The sequence below is a fragment of the Erinaceus europaeus genome, chromosome 10 (genome assembly GCF_950295315.1).
Source record: "Erinaceus europaeus chromosome 10, mEriEur2.1, whole genome shotgun sequence".
Classification (NCBI taxonomy): Eukaryota; Metazoa; Chordata; class Mammalia; order Eulipotyphla; family Erinaceidae; genus Erinaceus; species Erinaceus europaeus.
The window spans coordinates 67,558,059-67,584,474 of NC_080171.1; the positions used below are offsets into that span (position 1 = coordinate 67,558,059).

The window sequence follows — 26,416 nt, forward strand, 5'->3', positions numbered from 1 at the left end:
GGTTCCCAGTTGGATTCCCTGCACTATGTGTACTGCCATGGTGCTCTGGCTTCACTTTCTCTTTTGGTCTTGTAAAGCTCTTTAAAAAAAAAAAAAGAATTTATTTATTGATTCATGAGAGAGATAGGAGAGAAAGAACCAGAGATCACTCTGGTACATGTGTTGCCAGGGATCGAACTCAGGACCTTAAATTTGAGAATCCAGTGCTTTATCCACTGCGCCACCTCTCAGACCACAATGTAAAGCTCTTTTACATAAAATGAATAACCTTTTTTTAAAACCCTAGGGTAGAAGAGATAGCTAGTTGGATAGGGTACCTGTCTAGCTATGTTTGCTGCCTAGGTTAGAGCAGTGCCACTATAAGGGACTTGCCCGAGAAGTCGAGAATGTTCTTCTCTTTGTGTGTCTATCTTAGGTGGGAAACATCCAGCCCAGTGGCCCTCCATGGCCAGAGAAATCATTTGCCCTGTAAAGGCAACTGCAGTAGAGACTTATAATTCACGAAGTCTAAGAGCTTCTTTCATAGCAACATTACATGCTAATTTTTAAAAAATATTTATTTCATTTTAATGGAAAGATTTTTTATATTTATTTTTTTCCCTTTTGTTGCCCTTGTTATTGTTGTTGTAGTTATTATTGTTGTTGCTATTGATGTCATTGTTGTTAGATAGGACAGAGGGGAATGGAGAGAGGAGAGGAAGACAGGTGGGGAGAGCCAGGGGCTCAAACCAGGATCCTTCCACCAGTCCTTGCGCTTTGCGCCATGTGCGCTTAACCCGCTGTGCTACTGCCCGATTCCCTTACATGCTAATTTTTAAGTTGAAAATTTTGTGTGGCCTACAGTCTTTTATAAATATCCAAGTAGAGTTCACTCCTGCTTTTATTTGAATGACAGTCAGCTGAGAACAATGAAATATCCTATATGTGAGTTCCTGGTTGGTGAAAACAAACAAAAAGAGACATCTAGAACCTTTTGCCATACTTTAGCAGAAAAGCAAAAGCCTGTTCTCTGTAAGTATCCAGTAGGTCTTTTCTGTAGAGTGGAGTTGAATCTGCATACATGCGTTGATGAGTGCATCTGGATCAGGACATCGGGCACTGGTTGAGAAAACTCACCCACATGTTATGCAATTCTGGTTAAGTAGTTAATATTTACAAGTAGAGTTTCCCTAATAAGATCACTTTATTTAAGTCTTCTAAATTTCTATTCATTCCCAGAGTTTGTTTGGTCTATAGACCAAAGAGTATCAACAGTTGTGTGTGGAAGCTTTCTTTGTGTAAGCCTTCTTTGTTGCCACCTAAGCTTTCTTGTCTCTAGCAAACCATGGTTTCCTTAAGTCTCCAAGTTTAACTGTAGCTTTTTGTTTCTTTAAAGCTGGGCCCCACTCTTAGTATCTTTCCTACTTCTGTGATATGTCTAAGACACAGCACCAAATATTCTAATGAACAGATTTTGGCAAATATGCCAGAACTTCAGTGGCCCAGGAACACCTTATCTTCCACTTTCAGAGCTAGCTGAGTAGTAGATTTTTATTTCCAGACTGACTGTATTCCATACCAGTCAGTATATGATTTGTATATTTTAAGGATCGTTCTGATTATAATTTTCATCCAAATGAAAAGATTACTCTCCCTCCAAGGGAAAAAAAAAGCAAACAGGTTTAAGATAGCTCACTAGGTAGGGGGCATGCCTTGCCATGCATAACCCAGATTTGTGTTGCTGGTTGTTGTTTTTTTGTTGTTGTTTGCTTCCAGAGCTATTGCTGGGGCTCAGTACCTCCACTATGAATCCACTGCTCCTGGAGGCTATTTTTTTCCCCTTTTGTTGCCCTTGTTGGGGGAGAGAAAGATAGACACTTGCAGACCCACTTCACCATTTGTGAAGCCACCCCCCCCGCCTGTAGGTAGGGAACCAGGGCTTGAACTGGGATCCTTACACCAGTCCTTGCACTCCGAGCTATGTGTACTTAACCCGCTGCACTACCGCCCAGCCCCTACAACCCAGGTTTTGAACCCTAGCACCACATAGGAATGCCACCGCTCCGGGGGTAACTCCAATACTGTGCTGTCTTCCTCTCTCTGGATAAAATAGTCAGCCTGGGAACAGTGAAATTGCATATGCATAAAGCCCTAACTCTGTTAAAGAAAACTTTTTTTTTTAAGTGCATCTCTTTCTTCATTTCCACAACTCATTTTGAGATTGCTATATACACAACTTTGGGCCAGTGAACTTTTGGTTTCTTTTAGGCAGCAGAAGTTGTAGACAGTGCCACTGTGAACAGGGGTGGCGACAGGAAATGAAGACTACATAGTCTTAATGAGTTGCCTCGGCACTGAGAACAGGTGTCACAATCCCCACGTTGTCTGTGCTTGCCACTTCACAGGCTTGTTAGCAAAGAAAGCTGTGGATGCCGGCCTGAACGTGAAGCCCTACATCAAAACCAGCCTGTCTCCTGGGAGTGGTGTGGTAACCTACTACTTGCGAGAAAGTGGAGTCATGCCTTACCTATCTCAGCTGGGGTGAGGAAGAATTTTCTTTACTATCATTGCTTTTGTTGGATGTTATTCTACATATGTCTTCACCTTGAAGCAGATGGAAGTTTATCTGATGGTATCTAATTGTGCAATTTTTTTTTTTTTTTGGTCAGGTAGTGAACAGATTTTAAACCCTTGTGTTCCTACAGAGTGGGGCCCTCCTCTGTTGTTGTGCTGGTTATCCCATATAAAAGGGTGCCCTTGAAGGGCAGAACAGCCTAGGGGTCTGTCTAGGCTGGTGTGATGCTGCACCATCAAGGAGAGGGGATGACTGGGGATGACACACTTTCATTAGGTGTGCAAAGATAGACTGGAGGCCAGCATTGACTCTGTAACTGGACGTTCCTTTGGGTATGAGAATAACTATTGGGGACTGGGCAATGACCCTGTTGAACACATACATTACCATGCATAAGGAACCTGGTTCAAGCCCCCAGCTCCCACTTGCAGGGGGAAGCTTCATGAGTGATAAAGTAGTGCTAAAGGTGTCTCTCTCTCCCTCTGTATTGCCCCCCTCTGTTTTTCTGTCCTATAAAATAAACATTTGAAGAAGAGAATAATAAAGGTATTTTATTAAGTATTATTTAATAAAATTTATTAAATATTTAAATAAAAAATCAAATAATTAAATAGATATTTAATGAATTAAATATTACTTAATAAAAAGTATTTTAATTACTAATTCCTTGAACTAAATTAGCTATTTGTTGCCAAATGAGAGTTTTCTAATTTGTATGTCAGATTTTTTTTTCTTCATGAAAGTCAAAAAAGTTCTCAGAATTATAAAAGTGTTGAGTAGAGAATAATAGTATATCTGTTTTCATCTTTTACATTACAAAAAATATTCATAAAAGTAAATTATAAAAGGGAGTCTAATTGAATGATCTATAGTAAATAATAAATGAAAATTCTCCCAAGAATGAAAACTTCATAGAAATAGCACTGAACTCCACTTATTTCATACGCTGCTTTTCTCTTTAAGTTAGCCATTTCTAAGAACTGTTACCAGTAGATGGACTTGCTTGAGAGTTTTTACTCTGGCGTGTGTTTTCTTTTGGTCTTTTTAGGTTTGACGTGGTGGGCTATGGCTGCATGACCTGCATTGGCAATAGTGGGCCCTTACCTGAACCTGTGGTAGCAGCCATCACACAGGTAATTACAGAGGGACATGGGGATCTTTAGAACTGTTGTTCTTGTCAAGAGGGCCCAGGGAAGCAAGGAATATGGTAGAGTGTAGACTTTGGAGATGAGTTAAGCAGAATAGCTAGATACCCTTGAGCAAGTTAATTAACTTCTTCTTGTCTCAGTTTCCACAACTGTAAATTAGAAATAGTAGAACCTATTCCACAGAGTTAGGAACGTATGATTATAATGAATTTACAGGGCATAGGTGTGGTACAAAAGTAATTGCTTGATGAATGCTGGTTTTAACTACAAACGGTTCCAGGATTGCTTGTTCCTAGTAAAACTCATTTAAAGTCACACAAGTTTTCACACAAATAAATCTGTAAGTAAATTTTATGGGTTTTTTGATTTTTTTTTTTTTGTCCCATAAATTCTTTGTGTTTAAAAAATACTCTTTCATCTGCCTTACATTTAAGTCTTCCTTCAGCTTTCAACTTTTGCCCTTTTCTACCCTGTTCTTGAAAGCCCTGGCAGAGGAGAGGCAATATATATGCATTTGTTCTTTGGGGTAACCTTGTTTTACAATCTTTTTTTTTTTAAATTTTTTATTTAAGAAAGGATTAATGAACAAAAACATAAGGTAGGAGGGGTACAACTCCACACAATTCCCACCACCCAATCCCCATAACCCACCCCCTCCCATGATAGCTTTCCCATTCTCTAGCCCTCTGGGAGCATGGACCCAGGGTCGTTGAGGGTTGCAGAAAGTAGAAGGTCTGGCTTCTGTAATTGCTTCCCCGCTGAACATGGGCGTTGACTGGTCGGTCCATACTCCCAGTCTGCCTCTCTCTTTCCCTAGTAAGGTGTGTCTCTGGGGAAGCTGAGCTCCAGGACACATTGGTGGGGTCTTCAATCCAGGGAAGCTTGGCCAGCATCCTGGTGGCATCTGGAACCTGGTGATTGAAAAGAGAGTTAACATATGAAGCCAAACAATTTGTTGAGCAATCATGGATCCCAAGCTTGGAATAGTGGAGAGGAAGTGTTAGGGAGGTACTCACTGCAAACTCTAGTGTACTTCTGCTTTCAGGTATATATTTTGCAGTAGTTTATGGATACGTGTGCACATAAGCTCGCTCTCACAGAAACTGATGTATATCTAGGTTATGGGACTTTGTTAGAAAGTGAACCACCTGAGATGAAATTAGAGTGTACTATTAAAGGAAAGGTCTCACCCGAGTAATGAAGCTGAAGGGTTGTCATTCCACACGTGAAGTCTCTGGATACAGTCTGAGGTGAAGCATGTTGAGGTGGCAGTCGTTGCGTTGCTTAGGTTGTGATCGGCGGATGCAATATTATTTGGTTTGGATTGGGAGATGCATATGGGAAAGTGGGCCCTATCCAAGGGTTCCAGGACTGGGGGAAGTAGGGGCTCTATAGTGGAGATGTGAGGTTCCTGCTGTCTTAGGGTTCAAAAAGACAATCGATAGTTAATATTATCATCACATTATTTGTTAATTGGGTTAACTTTGAAAAGTCCCTTTGTTATGGTTTGCTGTACAGTATCCAGTATCTTGTATATAGCTGTGCTATTGGATGCTTCTTACAATCTTATAAGAAGCGCTTTGAAGGGAGTTGGGTGGTAGCACAGCAGATTAAGCGCACGTGGCGCAAAGCGCAAAGAAAGTCATAAGGATCCCGGTTAGAGCCTCTGGCTCCCCACCTGCAAGGGAGTCGCTTCACAAGCAGTGAAGCAGTTCTGCAGGTATCTATCTTTCTCTCCCCCTCTGTCTTCCCCTCCTCTCTCCATTTCTCTCTGTCCTATCAACGACAACATCAAAAAGAACAGTAAAAAAAAAAAAGTGCTTTGAAGTACACTTTTCACCTCCTCAAAATATATTACCTTTCCACCACCACTCATAGAAATAACCAGTATCTCTCCACCAAGGACCACATCTCCCCATACTATATCCCTCATCCCCACCCTCTGACCATTTGCAGGCCTGAGTTCTGCAGATAGGTCCATAGTTTTCTTTGGCCTTTGCTTTTTTTTCCTGGCTTTGCTTTCCATTGATGGGTAAGGTTTTCAGATAAGAAGAACTGCATTCAGGTAAAGGAAAACATTAGTAGATACTCTAGGTTGAGAAACCTACAGAGTTTCTTCTCATTGTGGCCTGATTTTTTTCTTCTCTCCACAGGGAGACCTTGTAGCTGTTGGAGTACTATCTGGGAACAGGAATTTTGAAGGTCGAGTTCACCCTAATACTCGGGCGAACTACTTAGCCTCCCCTCCCTTAGTAATAGCATATGCAATTGCTGGAACCATCAGGATTGACTTTGAGAAAGAGCCACTGGGTAAGATTTTTATTTGTGTGATTTTAAATTTTTCCCAATGAATTAAAAAGTTGGCCTGCAGTTCTTCTAGCGTTTGTCCTTCTTCCATAGCCAGTCAACAGCGTCAGGTTGAGCCTGATGTAAAGTTTCGAGACCTCCTTTGAATCTGGAGAGGTGGCAGTCGTTGACTGTGTGGGTCATAGTCTGTCTGTAGCCGCAGGGGCAGTTAGGGTCGTCTCTGGCTCCCCAGCGATGGACATAGCAGCACACCGGCCATGGCCTGTTCGATAGCGATTGAGGAGGGCCCAATCATAACGTGCTAGGTCAAAGCCGGGTTGACGCTTGCAGGGGTCTGTGATGAGGTGTTTGTTCTTTACCTCAGCTGACTGCCAACTCTGTTTCCAAGAGTCTGGAACAGAGAAGTTCAGTGTAGGCGTAGGGGACCAGATTGGATGACGAGACGTCAAGCGTTGGACAGGGTGGGCGAAGATATCCGCGTATATTGGCAGGTCCAGTCGAGCATAGACATGGGAAATGAACTTAGATGATGCCGCATCCCGATGAATATCTGGCGGGGTGATGTTGCTGAGAACTGGCAGCCATGGAACCGGGGTGGAATGGATGGTTCCAGAAATTATCCTCATGGAGGAATATAATTTGGAATCGACCAAGTAGACATGGGGGCTATGGAACCATACTGGGGCACAGTATTCTGCAGTGGAATAGCATAATGCCAGAGATGATGATCGTAGTGTGGAAGCGCTCGCGCCCCATGAGGAGCTGGCCAGTCTTGCAATGATGTTATTCCTCGCGCCCACCTTTGCTGCAGTTTTTATGAGATGTTCGTGAAATGACAGGGTGCGATCGAGAGTAACGCCAAGATAGACTGGTTGGGCTTTATGCCGGATTCTCGTATCGCCAAGCTGCACATTAAGCTCATGCGAGGCCGAGGCATGGTGTAGATGGAAAACAGATGATACCGTTTTTGCAGTGGAGGGATTAGTCGCCATTTTTTACAGTAATCAGATATCAGAGACATGTCTTTCGTGAGTGTTTCCTCGAGGATGTCAAACTTGGATGCCTGAGTTGCACAGCAGATGTCATCGGCATAGATGAACTTCCTTGAAGAAGTTTCTGGAAGGTCATTGATGTAAATATTACTGCAGTAATAAAGCCCAATTACAATAACAACAAAGATAAATCAATATAAATTACTCAAGTGTAAGAGATAGCCAAAGAGAAGTAAATGCAAAAAGCAATAAAGATCTTCCAGGAGCAACTTCTCCAGCACCTCTTTCCAGCTCTGCTTTAACATAATGATAGACATTATTTTGTTTTTCACTGTTTTTATTATAATAATTACTGTTGTCTTTAGCCAAAACAATGGTGGTGCTAGAGAGTGAACTTGGGAGCCTCAAGCATGAAGGTCTTTTGCATAACCATTTGCTATCTCCCCAGCTCTTATGTACTTTTTGTTGTTGATTTCACTGTTAACAATAGGCCTCCTAGTATAGTGCTGAAGTATTAGGTAGTGCTCTTAAGCCCAAGGAATTTCTGATGTGCTTGGTCTTAGGTGCTTCACTCCAGAAGTGTCATACATTTTTTAGCCATGAGTTCAATGTAGTTGCATCAACAATACATAGTAAGGTATCTTTAATAGGGAAAAAATGCTCCAAGTCACTGGTTGTTAGATAAATGCAAATAAAGTAACAGTGAGATACCACTTCACGCCTGTGAGAATCCCATACATCAGAAAATATAGTTAACAACAAAAGTTGCAGAGGTTGAGGAGTAAAGGAGCCCTTCTACCCTGCTGCTGGAAATGAAAATTAATCCAACCCCTATGGAGAGCAGTCTGGAGAATGCTCACAAGGCTAGAAATGGATCTACCCTTACCCTATGCTACTGTAATTCCTCTCCTGGGGATATATCCTAAGGAATCAAACACTCATCCAAAGAGATCTGTGTATACCTATGCTCACAGCAGCACGATTTGTAATAGCCAAAAAACCTGGAAGCAACCCATGTGTCCAACAGATGAGTGACTAAGAAAGTTGTGGTGTATATATACACAATGGAATACTACTTAACTATGAATGATTAAAAGAAGTTGGGCAGTAGCACAGAGGGATAAGTGCAGGTGGCGCAAAGTGCAAGATCTGGCGTAAGGATCCCGGTTCCAGCCCCCAGCTCCCCACCTGCAAGGGAGTCTCTTCACAGGCGGTGAAGCAGGTCTGCAGGTGTCTTTCTCTCCTCCTGTCTTACCCTCCTCTCTCCATTTCTCTCTGTCCTATTCAACAACAGCGACATCAATAACAACAACAATAACTACAACAATAAAGCAACAAAACGGGATAAATAAATAAATGTTAAAAAAAAAAAAGAATGATTGAAGTCACCTTCATCACCTCATCTTTGATGGAGCTTGAAGGAATCATGTTGAGATAAACTAGAAAGATAAGGATGAATATAGCGTGATCTTACTTATGGACTGAAGTTGAGAATAAGAACAGAAAGAGGCAACACAAAGCAGAACTTGGACTGGGTTTGGTATATTGACCAAGGCAAAGGACTGGGGGTGTGTGTGGTTTGCTTTCAAGTCCTGGTGCATAATAGTGTAGGAAGACATAGACTGGGGGTAAGAGTGTCTTGCAGAAAATTGAGGACTTTTACCCATCTATTAACTGTCTTTATGGTAAACCATTAATCCCCCATTAAAAAATAATAATAAGGTGTCTTTAAACAGAAAAACACACAAAACAAGATTATTAACAGTTAATAATAATTGTTGTGATCAAAGGTTAGGAATCTAACCCCCAAATCCCTAGGGCCAGTGATTCAGAATTTATGAGTTCAGTTCTTGCATAGACTTTATAGAACAACTGCTATGAATATTAAGACTTGATTGTGTATCATAATTAAAAGGAAGTGCTAAGTGAAATTTTTCTCATGAGTCAACATTTTTCCCCAGGGGTGAATGCAAAGGGGCAACAAGTATTTCTGAGAGATATTTGGCCAACTAGAGAAGAGATCCAGGCGGTGGAGCGTCAATATGTCATCCCTGGGATGTTTAAAGAGGTCTATCAGAAAATAGAGGTGAGATCCCTGCCCACCCCACTCCCAAGTACCCTTGCCATCTCTGCAGACCTTGGGCTAATGAGAGTGCAAACTATAGAAAGTAACTTTTGTTTCATTAGAGAATTCAGAAAATGATTCTAGTCATTTTTCTCCTGGGACTCACATTTTTACAAACCCCACATATCCCAAATGTTTCCAGATTTGGGACTAGTGATCAACAGACTCAAGAAAAAAGACCTCAGTTTTTGTATCATTCTTGGCAAGTTCTGTACAGCTGCCCCATTTCCTCAGACACCCTGGGGTGCTACCTGAACTGTGGTTGAGGATCCTGCTATCACTATATTATGTTCTGTGGTGGAGTAGATTGAATATAAAATTAAATATCAATAAAGGGGCTTCACAGTAGCACTCCTGCACAAGGACTTAGGTTCCTGTTCCAAGTCCCTAGCTGCAGAGGGGGGGAGCTTCACAAGTGGTGAACAGTGCTGCTGGTGTCTCTCTTTCTCTAAATCTCTCCATCCCCATCTCAGATTCTCTGTTCTATCAAATAAAAATAAATGTGTTTTAAGAAGAATTTAAAGATGAATAGTAGTAAAAAGTCCAGTAGAAATATTAAACTATCACGCTACTGAAATAAATAAAACTTTGCATACATTTGACAAATAGGGAGAAAAATGTGTGAAACTCTGTCGTTATTTGAGACTGGATTTAATACTTTTCCCTTTTGTTGCCCTTGTTTTTTTATTGTTGTTGTTACTGATATTGTTGTTAGGACAGAGAAAAATGGAGAGAGGAGAGGAAGACCTGGAAATGGAGAGAGAGAAAGATAAACACCTGCAGACCTGCTTTATTGCCTGTGAAGCAACTCCCCTGCAGGTGGGGAGCCAGGGGCTCGAACCGAGATCCTTACACCCGTCCTTGCTCTTTGTGCCACATGCGCTTAACCCACTGCTACCGCCCGACTCCCAGAAACTTCTGATTTGTACTGGTGATTTAAAATAAAGAGAGCAAATTATCTGGAGTAAAAGGTCAAGTAGAGATCGTATGTACACACTGTGCCCTCCCACAAGCTACTTATTAGAAAAGCATTGGAGATTTGGGTAAGCATTGGGTTAAGTGCATTTCTCTAAAGGATGAGTTGATAGATCTCTAGAGAGAATCTAAGCCAGTTTGAAAGTATGGTAGCTGTTGTTTGCTCTCCGATGACCATGTGATTTCAATGTTTAATTCCCCAAAACTTCAGAGAATAAATAATCACCCCTTTGGTACAACCTGGAGTTTTATTTTGAAAGATATATATATATGTCTTTCAGATTAATATGTATCTTTCAGACATATTTATTAGTTATGTATTACTGTGCAACAAGTCACTCCAAAATTTATTGGGTTAAAACAGCAAATATTAGCTCACATTTTTTGTGGGTCAGGAATCTAGGTGTTCCTTACTTGGGATCCTGTGCCCTCATAGACTTCTATCAAGGCACCATTTGCTGCTACATCTCATCTGAAGTATCAAGTAGGGGAAGACCACCTCCAAAGATACTGACATAGTTGTCACAGACTGTTCCTCACAGATTGTTGAAGTGGAACACTTTAATTCTTTGCTTTTACTTAGAGGCATCTCTCAGCACCTTTCTACCTGATTCTCTTCATGGCTCACAGCATGTAACTGATGTCTATCAGAGCAAGCAAATAAGAAAATAAGAGGGGTTGGGCGGTAGCACAGCAGGTTAAGCGCAGGCGGCGCAAAGCTCAAGGACTGGCGTAAGGATACTGGTTTGAGCCCGCGGCTCCCTACCTACAGGGGCGTTGCTTCACAGGTGGTGGAGCAGGTCTGCAGGTGTCTATCTTTCTCTCTCCCTCTCTGTCTTCCATTTCCATGTCTCTCCATTTCTCCTATCCAACGACACAACAACATCAATAACAACTACAACAATAAAACAGGGCGACAAAAGGGAATAAATAAATAAATAAATATTTAAAAAAAGAAAATAAGAGAGTATGAGATAAGCTGAAGGCAGAGTCCCTTTATAACCAAATGATAGAAATGAGTCACTCATTCCAGCCCTCCAGTCAGTAGGAGGAGATATGATGGTATGATGAATCCTAGGAGGCTGGTCACTGAGGCTGTCTAAGAGGTTACATACCACAGTGCATGTATATTTTAATCAATTTAATATTGCTTTACAATGTTTAAAGGGGTTTTTTTTTGGAATATAGTTTTAATCTTGTATAAAATGAATATCTGGGGGGCTGGTTGGTGGCAGACCACTGTGTGTGCACATAGTACTTAGCACAAGGACTGGCATAAGAATCTGGGTTCAAGCCCCTAGCTCCCTTCCTGCAGGAGGGAAGTTTCACAAGCCGTGAAGCAGATCTGCAGGTCTTTCTCTCTCTTCCTCTCTGTCAACCCTTCCACTCTCAATTTCTCTCTGTCCTATCCAATAAAATGGGGGGGGGGGGAGGTCTGCCAGGAGCAGTGGATTCATAGTGTAAGCAATAACCCTACAGGGAAATAAATAAATAAATGTAAATAAATAAATAATAAAATGATTATCTGACTCCTCACACCCAGCACTGGAGTTTCAATGCCATTATACCAAGAGATCTCTGCACCTATCCCCCACTGCCTCTCCCCATTCCTTTTGATAGCTGCCATAACTTTCACAAAGTCTAAGTCAGTTTGATTTTTTTTTGCAATTTTTTGCAAGCATTTATATTCCACATACATCCAGTAGTTGTGTTGCACACTCTGTTACTTATTTCATTTAGAATAATCACTTCCAGTTACATCCATTTAGTCTCAGATGATGCAATGTCATCTTTTTTTAACAGCAAGAATGGTAATCCATTGACTATACACCCCATAGCTTTTTTACCCCATTATGTATCCATTGTCATTTAAGTCACGTCTGTATTTTGGTTATTGTGAACAGTGCATCTGTGTATGTAGGGGTGCATATATCCTTTCAAACTAGTATTTTCTTGTCCTTTAGTTAAGTGTGTAACAGTAGTATTACGGGATCATGTGGTATTTCCATTTTTGTTTTTTTTGTTTTTTAAGGAATCTCCATAATTTTCCATAGGGGCTGCACCTGTTAGTACATGTGTATTTTTTAAATTTTTATTTATAAAATGGAAACACTGACAAAACCATAGGATAAGAGAGGTACAACTCCACACATTTCCTACCACCAGAACTCCGTATCCCATCCTCTCCCCTGATAGCTTACCTATTCTTTATCCCTCTGGGAGTGTGGACCCTTGGTCATTATGGGGTGTAGAAAGTGGAAGGTTTGGCTTCTGTAATTGCTTCCCTGCTGAACGTAGGCATTAGCAGGTTAGTCCATACTCCCAGCCTGTCTCTCTCTTTCCCTAGTGGAGCAGAGTTCTGGGGAAGTGGGGCTCCAGGACACATTGGTGGGGTCGTCTGTCCAGGGAAATCCATGTGGCATCATGGTAGCATCTGAAACCTGGTGGCTGAAAAAAGAATTAACATATAGAGCCAAACAAATTGTTGACTAATCATGAACCTAAAGGCTGGAATAGTTCATATGAAGAGTCGGGGGGTGGGGGTCTCTGTTTTGTAGATAGTTAGTAGTCCTATTTTAGTTATATTCCAAAGAGCCATGACTATACTAGTTTTTTGTTTTTTGTTTTTCCTGAGTCTGACATTTGATATACAGGTGGATCCAAGTTGTTGTCTGGGGAGATGATGTCATGGCTGGAAAAAGGACCAGAAAGCTGGATCTAGGAAGAGAGTAGCTCCTAAATATGGGAAAGGTGTATAAATATTGTTGACTATAAACCCCATCGATTTGATGTAATCTGGGGCCCATATTCAGCTTAGGAGCCTATGTGACCTCTGCATCACTGTAGATCTGAGCTCACATTCTGTGGTCATGAGTAGGAATATGTGTTTGTTTTTTTTTAAGTTATCTGGTATTGTGTTAAGTCTAAAGGAACTCTTTTGTATAACTATTTAGAATAAGAATGATTTTTATTGTATTCATAGATTAAAGGGATGCTTTGTGTTTGCATGTTGACGTTTCTGTATAATACAGTGTGATTAGATCTGCCTTTCTTTCTTTTCAAGACTGTGAATGAAAGTTGGAATTCCTTGGCAGCTCCAACAGATAAGTTATATTGCTGGAATCCCAAATCTACTTATATTAAATCACCACCATTCTTTGAAAACCTGGTATGACTTTATTTATTTTTTTTTTTAACAAAAGAGTATTTTTCAGGCTGGCAAAATAGTTTACTTGGGTAGTGTACTGCTTTGTTATTTGTTCTTCCCAGGTTCTAGCCAGGTCCTATCACATTGAAGGAAGCTTTGGTTCTCATTTACTCTCTGCTTCTCTGACTCACTTAAAAAAGAAAAGTGGGGGGGGGGGGCTCTTTTCATATAAAATCTACTTTATAGGAAATGTAAGGGAGATAGAATCATGCTCGTGAGGCCCTAAAGGCCCAAGTTCCATCCCCAGAATCACCATAAGCTAGAGCTGAGCAGTGCTCTGGTATAAACAAATAAATCAAAGAAAAACATTTATTATATTTAAATCTACCATGTCACTCCATACTTTCTCTTTGATTACCCATTTCTGTAGATCCTTTACAAATCTAGCTAAGTGAGTTTTCAGTTTTTCTGCCCAGAGCTTCTGTAAGACTAGATGTCCTAGTGATCAGGTGCCATTTAGACAGAAAAGCAAGACCTGAGGCACTGTTGTACAAGAACATCCTCAAGACCTGTCATGTCTAAACCTTCTGTCCATAAGAAGAAAGGAAATCTTCCCTGAAACTGATGCTCAAGAAGTCCACCCTTGGAGGGAATTGGTTCCTATGGTAATGAGTAAAAGCAGAGATCCCAGTTTCCCGAACACCTGAGAAATTCTGTGCCTGGGAAGAAAGGGAATGCTGTCTTGTAGTTTTATCCCTGATATTTTTTGAGGGCATGATGCTAGTAATTCATCTTTTCTTCATGGGTAAGAAATGAATGTTTTGAATAAATTCGCCTTTCTAAGAATCTCTGATAAGACAAAATAAAAAACCTAGAATTTTCTCTGCATTGATGTAAGATTGTCATCTGGTCAGGACCCTAACTCACTGTTGAGACTCTCTTAGGGACTTCTTTGAAAGAAAACTTGGACAGACACTGACTTGTATTTTTTGCTAGACTTTAGATCTTCAGCCTCCTAAATCTATAGTGGATGCCTATGTGCTATTAAATTTGGGAGATTCAGTAACAACGGACCACATCTCTCCAGCTGGAAATATTGCAAGAAATAGCCCTGCTGCTCGCTACTTAACCAACAGAGGGTAAGTCTAATAATATGTGAGGTAAAGAAAAACAGAAGTGAAAATGAATGAGGCTAGCATTTCTCTTTTTGTTCAGCCACCTCAAATCAGATTGATTTTTATTGGACTCTAGGCCTTGAAGACCAATTATTCTTTGTGTTTACTGACATACAGCTTCTATCCATGGGAGAATCCTTTGGCACATGAACCCCAACAGGATCAGAGGGAGGGAGAGCTTCTTCTTCATTTTCTTTTCTCTTTTCTTTTCTTTTTTTCTCCCTCCTCCTCCTCTTCCTTCTTTTTCTTTTCTCTCCAAGTGTATTCATTAATCATTAAACAAGATAACCTGAAATGCATTGCCATTTCCTGGTTCAGAGACCTAATATTTAAAGAACAACTTTTCTCTTGCAGATCATGCTTCATTGGCCAACCCTTTAGTCAGATACTGGTTTTATATACCAATATTATCTGTTGCTGCGTAAGATAACCATCTTGATTAAACTCAGTTTCAAATCTGACTTTCTCTGAGAATTAATCTGGGGAGACAAAAATGTCTGGATCCAACTCATTTGTCCTGAAACAACTATTTTTTTTTTATTAATTTATTATTGGATAGAGGCAGAGAAAAATTGAGAGGAGACAGAGACCTGCAGCACCAAAGGCTTGAACCTGGGTCTTTGTGCACTGTAATGTGTGCTCTTATCCAGGTATGCCACCACCTGCCCCCTTCTGAAACAACTTGAGAGCCTGTTTGGAGGTTCTCGCAGGAGATCGCAGCTACTTGTATGCCCTCAACTGAAGACTGGTCCATCTTTATTCGGGGAAGGTCATCCTATTTGATCAAGCGTGCAGCTTCCGGAGGGATGCACGTGAAGTAGTGAGGGAGGAAGGGGACACCTCCCTGCCTAGCCAGTCAGATCAGCTAAATCAAATCTGGTGATCAGTGGAGTGACAGATGTCTCAGCCAGATCACCCTTGACTTTTTTTTTTCCCAGAGCACTGCTCAGCTCTGGCTTATGGGGGTGCAGGGGATTGAACTTGGGACTTCAGAGCCTCAGGCATGAGAGTCTCTTTGCATAAGCATTATACTATCTACCCCTGCCCAAATGACTTTTTTTTTTTAAGGATATCTTTCTTTTTAAAAAAAAATTAATTTTTCTCTTTTTTTAATTTTTTTTAATTTTATTTATTTCTTATTGCATAAAGACAAAGAGAAATTGAGAGGGGATGAGGAGGTAGAGAGCTAAAAGGACAGAGAGATACCTGAAGCCCTGCTTCACCACTTATGAAGCCTTCCCCCTGCAGGAGGGGACCAAGGGCTTGAACCTAGATCCTTGTGCACTGTAGTGTGTGTGCTTAACCAGGTGTGCCACTTCCTGGCCCCCTGAAACAACTTCTTTTTTTTTGTTTGTTTGATATTTTATTTTATTTATTTATTATTGGATAGAGACAGAGAGAGATTGAGAGGGGAGGGGTAGACAGAGCAGGAGAGAGACACCTGCAGACCACCAGCTTCACCACTCATGAAGCTTTGCCCCTGCATGTGGGAACCAGGTACTTTAACCTGGGTCCTTGTGCATTGTAGCATTTGCACTCAACCAGGTGCACCACCACCTGGCCTCCCTGAAACAACTTCTCAAGAGAGGACACCCAATCCCCTTTAGATGAGAAACAAAACCCAAACCGCCTCTTTTGATTGCTGACTACTGACACTGTTTTGAGACATGAATTCTACTGAGAATTAAATGGATTATATTAGTAGTCATATACACTGCCTAACATTTTAAGAATCAGCCCAGTGCAGTGGTTACTGCATTGACTGAAATGTTTCTCATATAATATTTGTTTTACTCTTTTTCAGAATAACTGATATTACCCACATTAATTTTATTAGTGATTTGGCAATAGTTAATAAGGTTTTAAGAGTATGTCTTCATATCTACATATACTTATGCAATTCACCACACACACACACACACACAAGTTCTTTGCCCCTCCAAACACATATAGTTTGTCTTTTCACTGAGCCCACAAACAAGATTTTTCTTTTTTTTTTTTATTTTTAAAACATTTTTATTTATTTATTATTGGATACAGACAGAGAGAAATTGGGAGAGGAGGAGATAGAGACGGAGACACCTGCAGCCCTGCTTCACCACTCATGAAGCTTTCCCCCTGCAGGTGGGGACCCGGGGCTTGAATCTGGGTCCTTGTGCACTGTAATGTGAGCACTCAACCAGGTGCACCACCACCTGGCCCCAGATTTTTCTCTTATTACAGAATCAGAAATAACTGTTTTGCTTTTCTGTCACCACTTTGACTTCTGTTCAGTGAAATATATTGCTAGTTGTTTATTTTCCCTTAGGATTGAGTTCATTATAATTCAAGAACAAATTTGAATCTACTTCTGGTTTACAGAATGTATTTTGTTTCCCCCATTCTTGGCCTATCCTGATTATTCTTTGTTTTCTTCTTCTTCTTACCCATTTTGAGTAAACTTTTAGAGTTCTCCTAATTACTAGAGTCCTAGGTTTTCTACCCAAACCTATATAAGAAGAAGTTGACCTGGGACAATATTGATTTCCACTGTTCTCCACATCCTAAGTTGAAGCTATGGGAATAGCTTTTCTGTCTTGAAGTAAAATGTGTAGTTGACTTAGAGAAATAACAAGGTTTATGGATTTTCTCTTCTCTTGATGTAAACTACATTTAATCTTTGCTTGGCTCACTGAACAAGTTCCTCCCCTCCCTTGTGTTGATAGCCTGACTCCACGAGAATTCAATTCCTATGGTTCTCGCCGAGGGAATGATGCTATCATGGCGCGGGGAACATTTGCCAACATTCGCTTATTAAACAAATTTTTAAATAAGCAGGCACCACAGACTATACATCTGCCATCTGGAGAAGTTGTAAGTATTATCTCTTCTGAAGCTGGTATTTGACAGGCTCTTTCTTAGTGGTTGGAACATAAACATGATCCCTTTCCTTTTGGTCATTGCTGCTGCTGCTGTTTTTATTCACAGTTCCATCCTGGCTCCAACTTCCTATAGTACCTCTTGCCAGGTATTCACATATAGAGTATCTGTCATTGATGGGAATGGTATTTAAAATGTAAGATGGGGGGGGGCAGTGCACCTGATTAAGCACACACATTACATGCACAAGGCTCCAGGTTTAAGATGCTGGTTCTCACCTGCAGGGAGAAAGCTTCATGAGTGATGAAGCAGGGCTGCAGGTATTTCTCTGCCTCTCTCCCTCTCTGTCTCCCCCTTCTCTCTTGATTTCTGGTTGTTTCTATCCCATAAATAAAGAAAATATTTTTTTAATGTAAGACTGGGGAGATGATGCATATGAGATACATCTGTGTGTACTAAAATATTAGTTAATCCCCCCTTTCCCCTTATTGACTTGTGTTTTCATCTCTATTTCTGATCTCTCTACTGTTGACCCCCATAGTAGGATAACTAATAAAAGTTTTCACTTTTATGTACTTCAGGACACACTATCTCCTTCTTCGTGTCTTTTGTCATCCTTCATATCTGACCATCCCTCCATCTGATACTGAGATAAAAGCCAGGTCTATGTAGGGTTCTCTGGTTTTTCAGGTTTTAAAGTTAGTTTAACCAATGAAAGAAAAAACAAACCCGATTGATCTAGTTTCTTTTTTCTCTTGATGCCCTGCTATTGGGATATTTTTCTTAAGTCAAGACAACAGTGAGGCATTTTAGTTAAAAGAATATAAAATTCAGTTTGGTATAGGTAAATAGAAGAGAGTTAACTGGGAAATTGTTCACCAGACAACCACTTAGTTTTCTTTTTTTTTTTTTTTTAATTTTTTTTAATATTTATTTTATTTATTCCCTTTTGTTGCCCTTGTTGTTTTATTGTTGTAGTTATTATTGTTGTTGTTGTTGGATAGGACAGAGAGAAATGGAGAGAGGGAGGGGAAGACAGAGAGGAGGAGAGAAAGACAGACACCTGCAGACCTGCTTCACCGCCTGTGAAGCGACTCCCCTGCAGGTGGGGAGCTGGGGTTCGAACCGGGATCCTTATGCCGGTCCTAACCACTTAGTTTTCTGCTGGCCATTTCTTTGACATGGGCCCTTCTGACCTTACAGTGTTTATCAGGTTTCACTGGCCTGTGTCCTCACTGTTCTCATGCTATACCTTGACTACATCTGTAAAACTATCTTTTTCTTTTCCTCAGCTTGATGTGTTTGATGCTGCTGAGCGATACCAGCAGGCCGGCCTCCCCCTGATTGTTCTAGCTGGGAAAGAGTATGGTTCAGGCAGCTCCCGAGACTGGGCCGCCAAAGGACCTTTCCTACTGGTGAGTATGATAGACGGAGATCCTTGAAGGCTGCTGACCCGTGAGCCGAACGGCAGCTGTAAAGAAATAAAAGGCACCCAGAAATGGATTCTTCTGTTTCTCTTTCCAAAAGGATACTTTGAAAGAGCAAGTTCAGAAATGTATGTGGAATTTATTCATCTTCTGCTTCTTAGAAGATTGGGACTTGGGGCCAGGCATTGGCACACCAGGTTAATTAATTACACATAATACCAAGCAGAGGGACCTGGGTCTGAGCCCCTCTTCCCCACCATAGGGAGAATGCTTCATGAGTGGTGAAGCAGGTCTGCAGGGGTCTCTCTTTTTCTGCCCCTCTGTATCTCCCCCTCTCCTCCTCTCAATTTTTGTCTATCCTATCAAAATTTTTTTTAAAAAAAAAGGAAAAAAAAAGGAAAGAAAAATGGTCACTAGGAGCCGTGGATTCATAGTGCAGGCCCCAGTGATAACCCCTGTGGTAAAAAAAAAAAAAAAGAAAGAAAGAAAGAAAGAAATTGGAATTTATTTCACTCAGTGAAGCATAATCTTGATCTTTATGGGTGTCTGTCTATACAACATTTTTTGGGGAAGGGGGCTATTAAGTCTCTGAAATTATATTCTAAAATGTATATGTATCTCCTTTTATTGATATAGAGACAGAGAAAACAGAATTGACTGCAGCACCAAAGCTTCCTTCAATGCAGTGGGGGCCAGGATTTAACATGGGTCACACACGGCAAAGCAGCACACTATCCAAGTGAGCTATTTCTCAGCTCTCTCTCACTCTCTCTCTCTCTTTTTTCTTTTTTTTTTTTTTTTTTTTTGCCTCCAGGGTTATCTCTGGGGCTTGGTGCCAGCACTAAGAATCCACTGCTCCTGGAGGCCATTTTTCTCATTTTGTTGCCCTTGTTGCACTTGTTGTAGTTGTTATTGTTATCATAGCTGTTGTTGTTGGATAGGACAGAGAGAAATTGAGAGAGGAAGGGAAGACGGAGAGAGAAAGATAGACACCTGCAGACCTGCTTAACTGCTTGCGAAGCAACCCCCTGCAGGTGGGGAGCTGGGGACTCAAACCGGGATCCTTATGCCGGCCCTTGTGCTTTCTGCCATGTGTGCTTAACCCGCTGCTACCACCCAGCTCCTTGGGGAAAAGTTTAATCATTTTCATCATGTTCTCAGAGTTTACAGACCCCCAAAATGTATGCAGTGCCTTGTAAGGAATGTAGCCATTGTTAATGCTATCCTTTCAGGGCCACAAAAAGGAGAAAAATAGGAAGTCTGGGCTTCAGATAAATTTAGGGAAAGAGGGGGTTAGGCGGTAGCGCAGTGGGTTAAGCACACGTGGCGCAAAGAGCGAGGACCGGCGTAAGGATTTCGGTTCGAGTCCCCGGCTCCCCACCCGCAGGGGTCACTTCACAAGTGGTGAAGCAGGTCTGCAGATGTCTATCTTTTTCTCCCCCTCTCTGTCTTCCCCTCCTCTCTCCATTTCTCTCTGTCCTATCCAACAATGAACGACATCAACAATGGCAATAATAACCACAACGAGGCTACAACAAGGGCAACAAAAGGGGGGAAAAATGGCCTCCAGGAGCGGTGGATTCATGGTGCCGGCACTGAGCCCAGCAATAACCCTGGAGGGAAAAAAAAATTTAGGGAAAGTAAGTTTTAAAAGTGCTTTTTACTACCTGTGAAGGTCTGCCTAAATAATTTCATTAGAGGAGGTCCGGCAGTAGCACAGTGGGTTAAGTGCACGTAGCGCAAAGCAGAAGGACCCGGTGTAAGGATCCCGGTTAGAGCCACTATCTTTTCTTCCCGTCTTTGTCTCCCCTCCTCTCTCAATTTCTGTCTGTCCTATCCAACAACAAGAGCAGCAATGACAACAATAATAATAACGACAACAAGGGTAGCCAACAAAATGGGGAAAAATGGCTTCCAGGTGCAGTGAATTCATAGTGCAGACCCCGAGCCCAGCAATAACCTTGGAGGCAAAAAAAAAAAAATTTTTTTTTCATTAAAAAAGGAAAATGGTCTCAGAGATGGGGCACAGTGGGTAAAGCATTGGACTCTCAAGCATGAGGTCCCGAGTTCAATCCCCAGCAGCACATGTACCAGAGTGATGGCTGGTTCTTTCTCTCTCTCCTCCTGTCTTTCTCATTAATAAATAAATAGAATCTTTAAAAGAAAGAAAAGAAAAGGAAGCTCTCTCTGTATGTAGCTTTTTTTTCTCTCTTTGCTAGAAGGTTATTGGTTTAGAGTATAGTTGTTGATACACAGGCACAACCTCTCATGGACCCATTATTGGACTGGGTGTAATGTATTGCACCAAAGCAAAGGATTCTAGGGAAAATTGGAGGTAAGTAGTGTGATGGAGGGGCTTCTGGGGCCCTGGTGTATGATGGTGGAAAAGGACCTAGGTTAGGGGAGAGAGTACCTTGCAAATTGTTCTATACAACTGTAAAAGATTATTTTCTGAGTCTTTGCTTGTTCTGAAAGCAGGGAACAATCTTGCTGCCTGGTTTTAATCATCCGGTAAAGTAAAAAAGAAAATAGTGTAACTGACGTCAGTTTGAGTCATGGGGTAAGCAAATTAATGTACTTGGAGAATCCTAAGTAAGTTGGCATTTGCAAGTACTATAGAATATACATCTGTTAGGCAGCCCTCTAGATGTTTAGCTTTCTGAAAATGTCTTTAAATATCTCATCTATTCTTTTATGAATTATTTTGCTCTGTGGGAAAAAGACGCTCTCTGATTAGTTGACAATGTCAACAACCTTTCTTTCTGAAATTGCTAGAAAAAAATCAGAAAGAATGGAAAGGATTTTAGTAAGAGGACTGAGATCTGCTATCAAAAATGAGACCTGGGGTCAGGTGGTGGTGCACTTGGTTGAATACACATGTTGCACTGGCGCAAGGATCCAGGTTTGAGCCCCCAATCCCCACCTGTAGAGGAAAACTTTGCAAATGGTGAAGCAGTGCTGTTAGGGGTCCCTGTCTCTGTCTTTCTTCTATCTCCTCCTTCCTTCTCTATTTCTGGTTGTCTATCCAAGAAGTAAATAAAGATAATTTAAAAAAAAATTATTTTATATGAGACCCAGGGAACAAGCAGTCAGGGAGGGAAGATAACTAGCCCTCAGAGGGTTCTCACAAGGCTCAGCTTCTCTGCAGAACTGTTCTGTATTCTGACTGCCCAGGCAACCTGTAAAGTTGCCTTCTGCAGCTGCTCAGACCAGGCTGTGCAGCATTCCTGGCCTGCACTCTTGGCAAAGGGCTAGACAGCCATGACCACAGCATCAGAAGCACTGCAAGCCATTTACAGAGCTAGGGATATGAGGAGTATGTTTGCAAAGATTTCCACTTCCCTCAAGTATTTGTGTGTGCGCGCACACACACACACATGCACACACACTGTTGTCCTAAATAATCTGCTCTCTGTTTTGTTTCAATTTAGAAATATCAGTGGAGGGGGCAGGTGGTGGTGCACTTCGTTGAGTGCACATGTTACAATGCGCAAGGACCCGGGTTCAAGCCCCTGGTTCCCCCACACACACCTGCAGGGGAAAACTTTTTAAGTGGTGAAGCAGTGTTGCGGGTGTCTCTCTTTCTCTCTCCCTCTCTATCACCCCCTTCCCTCCCAATTTCTCACTGTCTCTATCCAATAAATAAATAAAAAGAAATGTAAGTGGAATATATATATATATATATATATTTAATCACTGTGCCTCAATCTCACCTTTGGAGATTTTGATTTAGCTAGAAAGGAAAAGGGCCTGGATGTTGGAACTTTAAAGTCTCTACTTTTTTTAACTCTACCAGGCCAACCTGGTTTGAGATTCTGATGCAGTAAAACTAGGATGTTGCCCTGCAGCCGACTTTTTTTTTTTTTCTCCAGGATTATCTCTGGGGCTGACATTACAAAGCCACAGCTCCTGGCGGCCATTTTTCCTTTTTTTTTTTTCCTTTCTCATTTTAATTGAGAGGACAGAGAAATTTAGAAGGTCAGGAGGGAGAAAGAAAGATAGACACCTGCAGACCCACTTCAACATTTGTGAAGCAACCCACCTGTAGGTGGGTGGGGGGAGCTTGACCCTGAATCCTTGCACAGGTCCTTGCACACAATACTGTGTGCTTAACCAGGTGCACCTCTGCCTGGCCCCCCATAGCCTCCATTTTTTAACAAGCCCCTCAAGTGACCATGATGCAGGAAGTTTTTAAAGTGTACCCTAAAAAAGAAAGAAAGAGAAAAAGAAAAACATGCCCTAGTCATCAAGAGAGCTTTTAGGGGTATCTTAGCACTATGTAATACTTAACTAATATTTGAGAATTGGTGTTCTAATTCATTGAGTATACTTTTTTAAAAATTATTTTACATATTACCATTTCTAGGAAACTTAATATATAGTCTATAGTCAATGCTATTTAATCCTTAAACAAGAGGCATAAAAATAAAGTGCAGCGAGTTATTATTTCTTTCTCTTTAGTATCTTCTAGAAGTTGCTTTTTTATTATTTAATCTCTTATCTATCTGCAAACACATCTACAACAATAAAAAAAATTCAAGGAAAAAGATTTTTATGCTATGTGGGGGTATGGATTCCAGATACAGTGGAAATTTACTAAGAGAAGTTTTGTCACAAAGCAATGAAGTACATGGTCAGATAGCAAGGATCCAAATATCAAATACTACTAGTCATCTTGGGTGGGGACAATAATCATGTCTAATTCCCAGGGCTTACCAGAAGGTGAGATGAGAGTAGTCATGGAAGTGCCTACATTGTAGGAGACTATCTACTGAATTATTTGTTACTAGAGGGTGACATTTTAATTAAATGATTAAATGGGACCTACAAAGATTTTTGACTCAAGCCATTTACAGTTTGTCTGGGGGTGTGGTGCTGCCTGGTGGTGCACCTGGCTAAGTGCACATGTTACAATGCACAAGGGCCCAAGTTCGAGCCCCTGGTTCCCACCTGCAAGGTGGAAGCTTTGCAAGTGGTGAAGCAGTGCTGCAGGTGTCTCTCTGTCTCTTCCTCTCCCCCTTCTCTCGATTTCTGACCACCTCTATCCAATAAATAAATAAAGATAATAAAACAAAATTAAAAAATTAAAAGTCTCTTTATATAAAGAAAAAATTGAAATTGTGTCCAAATGACTTTTGGTTCGCCAGGGAATCAAAGCTGTGCTGGCTGAGAGCTATGAGCGCATTCATCGCAGTAACTTGGTTGGAATGGGGGTGATCCCCCTTGAATACCTCCCTGGGGAGAATGCAGACACCCTGGGACTCACAGGGCGGGAACGATACACTGTCATCATTCCAGAAAGCCTCAAACCACAAATGAAAGTCCAGGTCAAGGTAAGCTGGAGCCTCTCCATGCCAGACCCAGTTAACTGAACTCTAGGAAATTCATGAAGTTAAATCCTCTCAATAGATCTGCATTAGACCTAGAAATTCAACTAACATTTTTTTTTAACCTGCTTTCACAACATGAGGATGATAGCTGTTGTGTATTTCTGTTTATTCATAGAGTTATCATTTGTTCCAGTTTTACCTTCCAGTCTCATGGTCTCCTTTGCCACCCAGTTTCACTTAACCTAAAGAACACCATGAAAGCTCAGGGACCAGGTATTTTTATGTGACCTAGACCTAAAAAAAACCAAAAACTAGTTTTATTACAAAACTATGCACAACATTTCATCCTTGATTATCCCCTTGGGTCCTGGGCTTTTGGTCACCTTAGAGATGAAAATGACAGTTTACCTTATGTGAGGTAAGGGCCACCTGCCCAACTCCCAACATCCAGGGTATTTAAACCACTCAGTGAGGGGCAGCATCTGAGTTCATAACCCAGAGTGAGTATCTGGGCCCTCTGTTCGAGGGGCACTTTTGGTGGCTCCAGACACTTCATCTAAAGAGAGTACCAGAGAGATTCTAGAAAATAGCACCTCTGATGTAGGCATTGGTGTATCAATGGAGCAGACAAATCACCATGCATGAGGCCCTGGGTTCAAATCTCCATCCCCACCTTTGGTGGGTGGGGCTGGAGGGGGCCTTTACTAGCCATGGAGGAGTGTTGAAGGTATCTCCCTCCCTCTTCTTTGTTTCTGTCACTATCAGAATGAAGAAAAGAAAAAGACAGAAATAAAATAATCTTCCCAAACATCACTAGTAGCTGCTACTGGGAAACGCCATATGTAATTTGAGGTGTCTCTCAAGTCTGTTTATACTCTGCTGCCTCTTCCCAGTGTAGACAAATCTGCTAGTGGTCTTGTTAAAGTGCAGCCTCTCACTCAGCAAAGCGCTTCAGAACCCTGTGCTTTCAGGAGGGATGGACCAATTGTTTGAACATGCTCCAGGATACTACAAGGACTGAAGCCCATCCCTATGGTATGGTCTCAGTCTGGGCCTCCTCCCTTAGTAATTTCCTCTATTTTTGTTTGTTTGTTTGTGTGTTTGTGTGTTTCTTTTGTCCTTGCAGCTGGATACTGGGAAGACCTTCCAGGCTGTCATGAGGTTTGACACCGATGTGGAGCTCACTTATTTCCACAATGGGGGCATCCTCAACTACATGATCCGCAAGATGGCTAAGTAGACCTTGGTGCTTTAGGAGCCGTGGGGGGCGGTGAAGCTGCGCCTGCTGGAAGCCAGGCAGGTGTCCCTGTGTGAAGTGCCCTTCCCAAACTCCTGGCAATGGCTGGGCCTTGCCACCAAGGCTCTGCAGCCCTGGTGCCATTCCTCCAGACACAAAATCAACAGTGTCTATTTTTGTTAATCTTTTTATCTTTTTCTAGAAATTGGAAGTCACAATAGGGAATGGGGAATGACTATAGGTTGTTAAAGAGAACTCTATCTTTAAGATTACTTCTCACAGGATGTTGATTTTTTACTCTTGATTAACTAATTCTCAGCTTAACAAGTTTTCTCAGAAGATGTCTCCACTCCTTTTTGTCATCATTGTGCCTCTCTCATGTCCTCACTCAAAATCTTCCTCTGAAGGTCATTCTCCTTTATAAAACTATACCAGTGTTAATTTACAGTGGATATACAGGAAGTAGTTTTCATACTTCAGATCATGGTGATTGTCATTCTGTCCCTTCCAGATAACTCCTGGACTGGTCAAACATGACTTTTTTTTCCTTTTTTGATTGTGTACCTTTTGATAGATCAGCATTAAAGAAGTATAAAGTTATCTCTGACTATCTTTAGAAATCTTCCCCAGAAAATTTTTCATTTGTCACAAGGGGAACTTTGCAGATGATTTGGGCAAGAGACATGGAACAGTTCTAATTTGAATATGATTAAATCTATTTTCAAATACAACCTTTTGATTTTTAAATTGAAGTGTGTGTGTGTTTGTGTGTGTACATGTGTGGGGCTATAGTTTCAGGATACAGTTTGTGAATCTCAGACTGTAGAAGCTGAAGCCTGAATGGCCTTTTAGTTCACCTATTTCAACAACTACATCAATAAAATGCAGGTGAAATTGAAGTGTTTTGTAGTTACTGTTTTTTTATTTGTTATCTTTTATTTATTGGATAGAAACAGCTAGAAATAGAGAGGGTGGGGGAGGGATAAAGAGGGAGGCAGAGAGAGAGAGATACCTGCAGACCTGCTTCACCACTCAAAAAACTTTCCCTCTGCTGGTGGGAACTGGGGGCTCAAACCCAGGCCTATGCACATTGTAGCATGTGCGCTCAACCAGGTGTGCCACTGCCCCACCCCTATTTT

At 41.3% G+C, this 26,416-nt stretch overlaps 1 protein-coding gene across 2 annotated transcripts in view; it reads left to right on the plus strand.

Annotated features, from left to right (window-relative positions):
• Positions 1 to 26,176, plus strand: part of ACO1 (aconitase 1) — a 78,785-nt gene extending 52,609 nt beyond the window's left edge. For both annotated transcript variants that reach the window (XM_060199682.1, XM_007531242.3), the window contains exons 12-21: positions 2,385 to 2,520; positions 3,603 to 3,687; positions 5,856 to 6,012; positions 8,963 to 9,087; positions 13,166 to 13,270; positions 14,246 to 14,388; positions 17,130 to 17,277; positions 18,576 to 18,698; positions 23,858 to 24,043; positions 25,167 to 26,176. In XM_060199682.1, the coding sequence (XP_060055665.1) occupies positions 2,385 to 2,520; positions 3,603 to 3,687; positions 5,856 to 6,012; positions 8,963 to 9,087; positions 13,166 to 13,270; positions 14,246 to 14,388; positions 17,130 to 17,277; positions 18,576 to 18,698; positions 23,858 to 24,043; positions 25,167 to 25,280 (1,322 nt within the window). In that variant the 3' untranslated portion in view covers positions 25,281 to 26,176. The remainder of the gene's footprint in view (positions 1 to 2,384; positions 2,521 to 3,602; positions 3,688 to 5,855; positions 6,013 to 8,962; positions 9,088 to 13,165; positions 13,271 to 14,245; positions 14,389 to 17,129; positions 17,278 to 18,575; positions 18,699 to 23,857; positions 24,044 to 25,166) is intronic.
• Positions 26,177 to 26,416: the final 240 nt, after the last annotated feature.